Source organism: Sinocyclocheilus rhinocerous, unplaced genomic scaffold (assembly GCF_001515625.1).
Source record: "Sinocyclocheilus rhinocerous isolate Xijiao unplaced genomic scaffold, SAMN03320098_v1.1 scaffold708, whole genome shotgun sequence".
Classification (NCBI taxonomy): Eukaryota; Metazoa; Chordata; class Actinopteri; order Cypriniformes; family Cyprinidae; genus Sinocyclocheilus; species Sinocyclocheilus rhinocerous.
The window spans coordinates 1,599,891-1,610,638 of NW_015635523.1; the positions used below are offsets into that span (position 1 = coordinate 1,599,891).

Sequence of the window (10,748 nt, forward strand, 5' to 3'; positions counted from 1 at the left end):
CATTTAAAGTAATATTAAAAACAATTAAAATGATTAAAAAAATAATATTATAATTTTGCATATCTATAGATTATTGTGACCACAACATATACAGAATACACATATATTTCTGTAGGACCACAACTTCCTACAGAAATACAGTGTGCATACTTTAGTTCCTCAACAGCAGTTGATGCTTGCATTTTTGTTTATCTCAGGATTAATTTGTACCGCATTCAATTTTGAGGTGTGACAGATCTACAAGTTGAAGCTGTTAGCTAATTTTCAGCGAAGCGTCCCTGGCGTGAGTGCAGATACTTGAAGAGGACAGGCTGTCATCTACTGAGGCTGTAGCATTAGCACAACTGACAGACTGAAGAGGCCATGAGGATGGTTGAAGTGTGTGTAAGTTTTCTGTGTGTGCATTTAAGAGTTTCTGGAAGGCCTGATAAGGCAGAGTGATACCAGAAGTGTGACACAAACTGTACCTGCCATACGGACTGTGTACAATCACTGACTGCTAATGCAAGAAGGTAATTTCAAATATGCTCATTCACACACATCTACGCACTCACACACACACACTAACAGAAACCAACATAGATTTCTCTCAATGGTCAATGTACCTTATATGCAATAAAAGTAATCAAATATCAGCAGCAATCACACTGAACAACATATTAACCCCAAAGCAAACATCAGGGGTAAAAAAAAGATGAACATCACATAAATTGATTTCACTTGTGTCAACCATATTTGGAGAAAATAAATGATTTCACTGCACAAATGGGTTTCTTCAAAGGGAGGTTCTGGTTGAAGACCCAGCGGTCTGTTATTCAGACCCTCTGAAGAATTTCATGCGGATGTCACACAGTGTAACATTGGCACAGACGTAATGTTCCTGAGTACGGATGAACCACAACAACAAAAATCACCACCACAACAACAACAACAAGAAAACAACGGGAAAAAATAAACATTTAAAATAAATATCACAAACTTGCCAGGTAGTTTGCTGCGGTCACCCCCGGGTATGTTAGATCAAACCGGGTAACCAGCGCAGGCTGCAGGCGAGAAAATACAAAAGAGCATCACCAGCATGTCAGCTGCACTCAGGGAGGGAAGAGAGAGGCTGAAGAGACAGGATGAGAGAAGATGAAAATGCAGACATAGTGCATGAACCATGAGAGGAAGAAAGGAGGGAAAGGAAAACAAAAGATGGCAGGATGAGGCTTTGATTTCAAGGTTATTTTGGCTCTGACCCCCTAAGATGACCTTCCGACCCTTGCTGCACACGAACGGTAAAAGCAATCTGAGGCTGTTCACACAGCGCGCGCTCTTGCTTTCATAAACAACTAGACGGAGAGGAATGGAATAGAATGCAGGGATCTCAAAATGAAAAGTTGAATGCATTTAACCCAAAACTAAATTCTACGCTCATGGCATAAGATGCTAAAAAAAAACAGTTAGATGCGGCATAGCGACTAAAGATGTCTGCCTGATGCATGTGTATATAAACCAACCACTTAAAAATAACGTAAATAGAACGTAAGAGCATGTCTTGTGTGTGACAGTGTTTTCACCTGTATCCCTCACCTTGCTTTGGGGAACAGGAAGTGAGAGGAGTAGGTCAGTACAGGGTTTTTTTTTGTCCTACTGACAAGTAACATCCTGCGCCTGAGTGACGACGAGAGTTTGCTCTGAGAAATCACGTCTGCAGGATAGAGGTTGTTATGTGACTGGGGGAGAAGCGGCTGTTGGCAAAATAGAAAGATTGAGGTCTTAAAACACTGTCTGCACAAGAGATGACAGTGCAGAATTCTGATGAGCCTAATGCTTCAGACAGGTCTATACACTCTGGAATAAAATCATACTCTCCCTCAGATCAAATAAAAGCAGAGCTTTTGAATCATCTGCAGACAATCAGATGAGGCACAGGCTGTTAATGTCTCTATGGCAGAGAGCGTGACTCCAGCCGGGCCATATCTGATTACAGAAACACAGCAACAAAAGCTTTCAATTCTGAAATAAATAAATATGGTTTGTATCTGGCATTTTTCATGACTGTGTCTTATAAATCTTATACTGTGTCTTATAAATCTTGCTGACCCCAAATTCCTTTTTCAAATTCAATAAATAAATATTAAAATAAAATAAATATAAATAAATCTGTAATTGTACTAGGATTTAAAAGGTGGAATGTCTAAAACAGAGATTCATTACCTAAATATTTGTTAAATAATTATTTTTGATGATTTTACTGTGTCTGACAAACACAGTACAAAATAACCTACCTACTGCCACAGTCAAAGAGGTCTATAATGCAGCCACAATCCCCCTGCTTTTAAACTAACAATTGAGCACCATCTAGTGTTGAGAAGTCATATCACAACAGCACTGCTCTGCATGCGATCAAAGCAGGATGGTCATCTGTTTCATCTAAGCATTTGATGTTTCTGAAAACAACAGTGAAAATGTGTAAAATGAAGATGCAACACAGTGCAGCACATCCGTTCTGGACAAACAGAGAGAATTTGTTATGGCACGGCCCCTGTTTTTCCGTCTCACCCAGGGGGAGCTCATCAGGGCTGGGTTCATACATGCTGGAGAGTGGCTTTGGTGCTGGGAGCCCTGTACTGCCGGAGGCCTGTTCTGTAAACACACATACACACACACACACACACAGGAGCCCAACTGTGACCAACCAATCACAGTCAGTGTAGCGGAATCATTTAAATAATTGTACATACACTACAGTTCAAAAGTTGGGGTTTGGTAGATTTTTTAAGAACTTTCTTATGCTCACCAAAGCTGCATTTATTTGATCAAAAATACAGTAAAATCAGTAACATTGTGAAATATTATTACAATTTAACATTGGAATTTTTATTTTAATATATTTTAAAATATAATTTTTGAATATGATGGCAAAGCTGAATTTTCAGCAGTCTTCACATGATCTTTCAAAATTCATTGTAATATCCTGATTTGGTGCTCAAGAAAACTTTATCATCATCAATTTTGAAAACGCTTAAAATTTTTGTGGAAAATTTGATTTTTTTATTTTTCTTTGATAAACAGAAAGTTGAAAAGATAATTGAAATAGAAATATTTTGTTACATTATGAATGCATTTACTTTCACTTTTGATCAATTTTATGCAACCTTGCCAAATAAAAGAGAAAAAAAAACTTTTGAAAAGTAGTGTAGGCTATACACCAGCCTCACACAAATTAACCAAAACAAACACAAGGGAAGAAGCCTCGACCAAGAAAAAAGTACAACCTGACGTGCCATATACACACACACACACACACACAGACACACACATAAAAATACACAGAGATTGAACAAACTGCAATTTACTACTCATTTACTGTTTGAAAGCCAACGATCTTGCCTTAATTTGGAAGCATCAGGCTCTGTAAACCTGCTTTTAGATGGCAAATGAGACACTTTTCAGACTCAAATGTCCTATTTTTGATTTGTAAAAATGGATAAAACCATGATAAAATCTGTAAGATCTTGGAAAAAATCTTTAAAAAATAACATAAAATCTCCTCCTGGTGGAAAAAGAAGACAATTGCTATCACACAAAGTGTAACTCCAAGCAGAAAAAACAAAACAAAAACAAATAATTAAGTAGATGGTGCCAGTTGTCAGATAAGAAGCATTGCCAGTTGTCAATTCCCAGCGAAGGCATGCAACTGATAAAATGTCTGATAAAATCTTGAATGCAACACAACTCACTTTGAATAATAGCATCTACCAAATGCACAAATGTAATGAATATTACGAATATGGAGGCAGTTGGGAGCCATAATTACCACTTCTGCAATCAAAAAAGCTCAAATATCACCTTGTCAGTGGACAAACCATCACACTATGGATTTAAAATCCTCTACACTGAGTGTTACAAAAAAAGAATGTGTGCACATAATCATATTTCAGGAGCTTAGGCTGCATGAGCCCACCTGCAGAGAACATGAGGGCTTTAATTCTCTCTGATGATATGACTCCATGCACAGCACAGAGTAATTATCCTACACCTTACTGACTAGCATTATGCACTGAGGTGGATGTGCTTTCTAACACACTACCCTGAGTTACAGTATTTCTCATTATCCTAATCCTCAGAGAAACAGCTGGAATGTTCCAACATAGAAGAGTTTTAGAATCTTCTATCTAAAACTCAAGAGAGAACGTCATCACTGTTCCAAAGCCTAGTGAGACACCTCACAGCCTTCTAAGGTAGTATCGTAACTGATAATAGCCACAGACAATTGTTTTTATTCAACATTTTTTGATATACGTTATCCTTCAAAAGTTTGGGGTGGTAAGGTTTTTAATAGTTTTGAAAGAAGCCTTTAATGCTCAACAATGCATTTTTCCCCACAAATATTGGTCCAATGCATTCTGGGACTGTCCTCTTCACAAATGATACATTGTTTGCTGCCGTTCAATCAAACCAAAATGACATAACTTACGACACTTCCTTTTAGAAGGGCCTTTATATTTCTAAAAAGTTTTCAAATGCTGCACAATGATTGATGAAGGTTCTCTGAGAGATAGATCAAAGGTGTGGGGCATTCTTAGGTCATAAGTTATCCAATGCTATGAATCTGGGTTTCTGAGCTGCAGACTGCCATGCGGACTGTCAGCTGGCAGTCTAATAGCTGACATATGTGAGACGGTTCATCTGAGGGAAGAAGTCACAAGAGATCAGAATAACAGAATGAAAGTTGTGCTAAGAATACACACATACCACAAAACATTAACCACTACGAAACTCACTATGAACATCATGTATCCGATGCAAGAACTAAGACACAAAAACCTTCATTTTGATGTCCATGAGGAGCATTAAGTGATTAGCTTAGCAACATGCTAATGTTGTTATAGCCTATGCACTGTTATATGCACTATATAAGTACATATACATATACATGTATATATATATGCACTATAGGTATATGCATATATAAGTGCACCTATGCACTTTCAAGGCAGCTTACGAGGTTTTGGATTAGAGTCGCCACGGAGTTTCAGGACACTCACTATTTTCACTGCCAATGTACTACATGCTGCACACAAGCAGTGTGCTGAACTGCTGTATTATTGTATGCGAAGGCAGAGATAAATGAAGTTAATGTAAAGTAATGACAGGTGGGTGAGAAAAGGTCGTCCCCAGGGTTCCCACACAGTAGCAGGTCATGCAACCGTCTAACCTTTCTTTAAAAGCTGCTATTGTCTCCCTCTCTCAAATGCCATAAGCATGTCTTGTTGCCCCTGACTTGTTCTTTCTACACTGTTATTACCTGCAATTATCCAGCCTAGGTTAATAGCAGCTCTCATACTCCATAGCAGTGAATGGTAGGGAAATATCTTCAGTATAAAATGCACACTCACAGATTCAATCTAGAAACACCAGCCACGCTATATTTAGGCTGTCTGCGACCTCTCAGAAACAGAGGAATTTTCAACCTTTGGATTTGTGGAAAAGACAAGCATATATTGTGTTGTGCTGGTCAACAAAACCAACAGCTAGTCGTGTTAGTATAACATGGTCTTTTCAGCAGGATCTTTAATGTCTGGTGTTCTGAACTTTATTAATTGACTGCGACTTGGACAGGATTTTCACTCGGAAGGTCTCTTCCCTGACTCCAGACTTCTGAGGACATTCAACATGCCGTTTGAAGATTACAGACTTTGCCGGCAAACTGCTTGGAATTGTTATTAAAAGAAAAAATGAGAAAATATTTGCCAGCCACAGCTAATCTGCTTATTGTTACAAACGTAATGAGGGGAACGGAACAAGGAAGAACTGATAAACAAAACTGAAAATAAAGATGCAAATCCTCTCTCCTTGGTGGATACACAGTGCTAACGGGCTGCAGTGATAGTGATGGGATTGAACAGGTTTTATTAAAGCCAAGAAAGAGCAGAGGGTAAAGTCACTACAAATAACCACAACATATAATATGCTTCTGTGTCCTTCCTGTCGTTAAGAATTTCCTGTTTTCCTGCCTGTAAAGACCAACAAGATAATTAGCAACTGTTCACACTGCACTGAATGTTCATAAACTAAATCATGATTACTCAATTAAATTGGAGTAATTGTAAATAACTAACTAACTAACTAACTACTACTAACTAACTACTAATAAATAAATAATAACTAAACTAACAGCTTGCACCAGCGCAAACTGTCTTTTGGCATTAAAATAGTACTGTCAGGATTTACTTACTACTAACGAGCAGTGAAGAATTAGTGCTGAAAAGGCATGGACTCAGTAATTGTTGCGCCTGACCTTACTGTATATGCATTTGTAGGAGTTTCCCTTTCAGACGCAAAATTTATGGGAGGAGAGTATTAAAAACAATCACGCAACGCAGTTTACTAACATTGCGCACGTCAAATTACTGGTATTTGCCCCATTATTTAACACCCAAAACAGCATGTCTGTTTTGTACCTGTGTCGTAAGTAGATCACCCGCACCTGCACCTTATTTGTGACTATGCTAATTTGTGCTGCGCTTGGTATATTGCGTTGGTCGATATGTAAATGAGATGTTGTGTCTGTGTTCTTTAATTTGCGCGTTGTCAGTAAATCACCCGCAGAAATTTCCATGCCCATTGGTGCTGTTTTAGAATTGACCTATCGGTAAGCCCCTCCCCTTGAACGCAGATGAGCCAATGGCAGTCGAGTATCAGTTGCACGGGGAGTGGAACTCGGACATCTTTAGGTTTTAGAGACATAGAGAAACATTGGAAAATTCGATGCTTGCATCGGTTTGATGGTGTTTATGCTGCAAAAATGGAAAAACGATGTGCCAGGGGTACTTCTAACACTGATTCCAGGTATCCTGAGAGGATAGGCAATAGAATTTATTTTATTACATTTCCTAAACCCAACCAAAACAGAGCAAAATGTCCCTAAGCATTCAACCCCAATCCCAATGAAGAAAAAACTGTTAATTTTCTTGTTGTCATACACTCATTAAGTTACAATTTTCACCTGCTCAAGCAGAACATTAATGTCATCTTGTGCTTTAGCAAGGTATCTCTGGCTAAAACTAGCTAACGTTGAAGTTAGTGAGTACCATGCTAACGTACAAACCTAAATAGCAAACTGTTCTCACGTCATGTACAGTGTAGGGCAAAAACACATAAACGAAGGTCTACATTGCAGTGCCTGATATTATTTAGTTATATTTAACTGGTTAAATGTAAATTAATTTAATCGTACTCTGCAGTACATGAACAGTGTTGATCCTGCATGTTGTCATCCGCGATCATGACAACCGTAATATAAGACTTCTCCCGCTTGCATTGTGATCTGTAAACCCTCGCTTCGAATTACCCACCATATTTATTTTAAAACATTTTATATATCTCTCCATGGTATATTTAATTCCCACTTGAATGGTGGCCCTTCTGTGTCCAAAATTGTTCAAAAACATCGTGGGACAAGGTTTTCAGCAGCTCCGTTTGTTTGTCCAAGGGAGCAACAGTAACTAAGGGGGGCGGGGCTTACCGATAGGTCAGTTGCGCTCTTGAGCTAATTTGCTGTTTAGTAAATCTGGCCCTAAGTCTCTTTGCCACTATAAATTGATACGTTTTCAAATATGCCAATTGTTTTCATTGCAATTTCTATTTGAATAAAAAAAAAAAGATTACTCTGATTATTAATCGGATTACTAAAAATCGCCTGATTACTCGATTACCAAAATAATCCATAGTGACAGCTAGTGATACTTAAAGGCAGAGTAAGTGATTTTTCAAAAACACTTTAGAAAACTGATTCGGGCCGAATCGCAAAACAAACTTGTAGCCAATCAGCAATAAGGGGCGTGTCTACTCGTGATGTGGAGGAGAGCGCGTTCAGTGCATGGGACGGACATTAGCCGAGCCGAGCGACAGAAAGATAGAGATGGCGGATAAAAAAACAAAAGAGGAAAACGTCTGCGGAAAGATAAGGCAAGAAGTAGGACCCGTGAAAATATCGGATCAGCTTTCCTCAACATTGGCTACCAGAAATCCCTTACTCTGCCTTTAAATTACGGAGTTATCATTCACAATTATGTAACCTTAACTATGACCATTGCCTTTATCATCTTTTTAATTCACACACAGTTTTCTCAACTCAAACAAAATCCTGAGTTTCATCAGTTGTAAAATTAAAAAAATGTAGCAGCATAAACAGGATAATGTAAACATACTATATGCTGTCAGAGCAGCCCTCTTCAGATCACCCAGCATTCCTACAAACACCTTTGGAATTTATTAAAAAATAATTTGACATCTGTGCATAATTCCCTTCAGTTAAAAAAAAATTTGACATTTTAACTGAATTTATGCCATGGATTTCCATGGATTCTGAAACATCATAGAAATATCAGCCTTAGTAATGACAGCACAGAATGCCACATTGTTTGTGTGACTCTGACAGAAACACTACAGCAGCAATGAAGGAGGCAGAGTTCATTAATGATGCTTTAGCACTATACTCTACCATAGGCGGAAATCCCGGGGGTGGGGGGGGTATGTCGGGCAACCCTATCTGACGGTTGTCCCCCATACAAATATGATTAAAACACATGCTGTGTATTGTAAATAACAATGTTTTATACTTTAAATAATAGTGTAAGTAGTAAAATAACACAAACGCAAACGGGGCAAAAATGCGTTTCAAGTTTATAAACATTTTGAGTCTCCCCCTCCCTTGCCTCACAGTGCTTTGGTCCAAATGTCTGCTTTCCTCTTTTACCTCACACACACACCCGAGTCCAGTGAGAGAGAACAAAGTCAATAGTTGTGGATCTCCAGTAAGTAAGGCTGTCAAGGCTATTTTATTCACTTAAACATTGGATGAAGTGATTATTTTCTCTTTAATACAAATGATGCCAATGTATTTTCCGACGAGTCTGCTATGTTAGCAATAATAACCAGTTACCTGCTTGACAGAAAGGGTTGCCAGGTTTTCATAACAAAATCCGCCCAATTGCTACTCAAAACTAAACCGAACCGCGTTTCGAGGGGGTCCCTTGGTACAAATCGCGTTCCGGTGGCTAAAATACACGTTATTGGGGTCGCTTCAACTCGCGGACATGAAAAACAACCCGCGACAACAGTGATAAAGTAGCCCAATTCCATGGGAAAACCGCGGACTTGGCAACACTGTGACGGATAGTAATAAAGTCTACAATGGACACGAGCGCTGTCACGGCGCAAACACAACAGCTTTAAGTTGTCTAATTTGGCGCGGTCTCCCTGCTACACTAATAGTAGTAAGGCTTTCCTCTGTTTATACATATCCTTACAAGTACAATTTTAGCTGTATTATTTGTGTCCCCTTCAAAAATTGCTCTTGAGAAATTGTATGTTTATTGTCCCCCCCAACTGTTAGACGAAATTTACACCCCTGTACTCTACTAACACATAACAGTCAGGTCACTGGTCACAGCTCAGTAAATGGACCACTGCTATTTTGCTGAGGCTACTGATCTGCAAATCAAAAGTATAAACATGCACAATAGAACTCACACTAATCAGAGCCCCTTAATACTTTAAATCACCTGAAACCTACAAAAGCAAAAACTTCATATAGTTTCTAGAAATAATAGTCTTGTATTTTCTGCAGTTAACATGGTTCCTACACATTTTCCATTTCAAAATTCCATATTTTTCCAGACTCAAATTTCCAAACCTCTCAGTAGATTTTTGTAGAGCCCGACCGATATATCGTTTTGCCGATATTATCGGCCGAAATGAGCCTGTCGCAGATATATCGTATCGGTTAATATGCCGCCGATATGAAAATTGTTTTACAGAACATATAACGCAGATTAAATGCTTCTAAATGGTGTAAGTTTGTCCAGCAGAGCACGCTCCATTGTTTGCTACTGGCGACTCAGGTCAGTGTAGTGTAGAGATGTGCGGATGAGCTCAAATTTCACTCGAGTCCGCTACTCCAAATAAATTATCCGCCCACCACCAAACACCTATATTTGATCATCACATTACAATGATTCTAATTCTTAGTTTTGCATGATGATATGATGAATGGATGGTTCATTTTTAACAGCAGGTTCAGTGGCGTTAGAGACTACAACTGATCTGCGCATCACGGCACACATCTGCGGCGCATTACGGCTCCACGGCCACCGGAGCTGATTGCAGCCACTCAGTCAATGCTGGGGTTTATACCGGCCTCGCCGCGGCCCAGAACTCATGCTTATCACATCTGTCACATCACATTTCTTAACTGGGTGTCCCCACCGGATGCGAGCGGCGTGGCGCAACAAAATACAATAGAACCCATACAGACTACAATAGAACCCATCAGTGATGCTATCTACACTGGATGCAGTAAACTGATGCCTCGTTCTATTTATGACGTGCTGACACAAAAATAAAAAACACGTCAGTACACTTAAATCAAATCGTGATATAGACTAGTTTCTGTGAATATTAACCTGCAAAAAACTATTTTAAATACGAATCCTCATGTTCTGCATGTTCATTTGATTACCAGAAAATACACAACACAGAATTTGTAAAAAAATATTATTCATTATTATTATTTATTCATTTTAGATGTTTACATTTGGAAAAGCTGTGCTTCCTGCATAAACCTGCCTCTGTTGGATTGGCAGTATAGCTTGCTTGCCCTACACAGTTTTCTTGTTTATTTTCTTAAAGGAATAGTTCACCCAAAATCACTTGCTCACTAATGGATCCTCTGCAGTGAATGGGTGCCGTCAGAA

The 10,748-nt window shown here is 38.8% G+C and overlaps 1 protein-coding gene across 1 annotated transcript in view; it reads right to left on the minus strand.

Moving 5' to 3' along the window:
- Nucleotides 1-2,418: 2,418 nt before the first annotated feature.
- Nucleotides 2,419-10,748, minus strand: part of LOC107747036 (disks large homolog 1-like) — a 96,983-nt gene continuing 88,653 nt past the window's right edge. The window contains exon 5 of the mRNA XM_016561451.1: nt 2,419-2,631. Within this exon, the coding sequence (XP_016416937.1) occupies nt 2,419-2,631 (213 nt within the window). The remainder of the gene's footprint in view (nt 2,632-10,748) is intronic.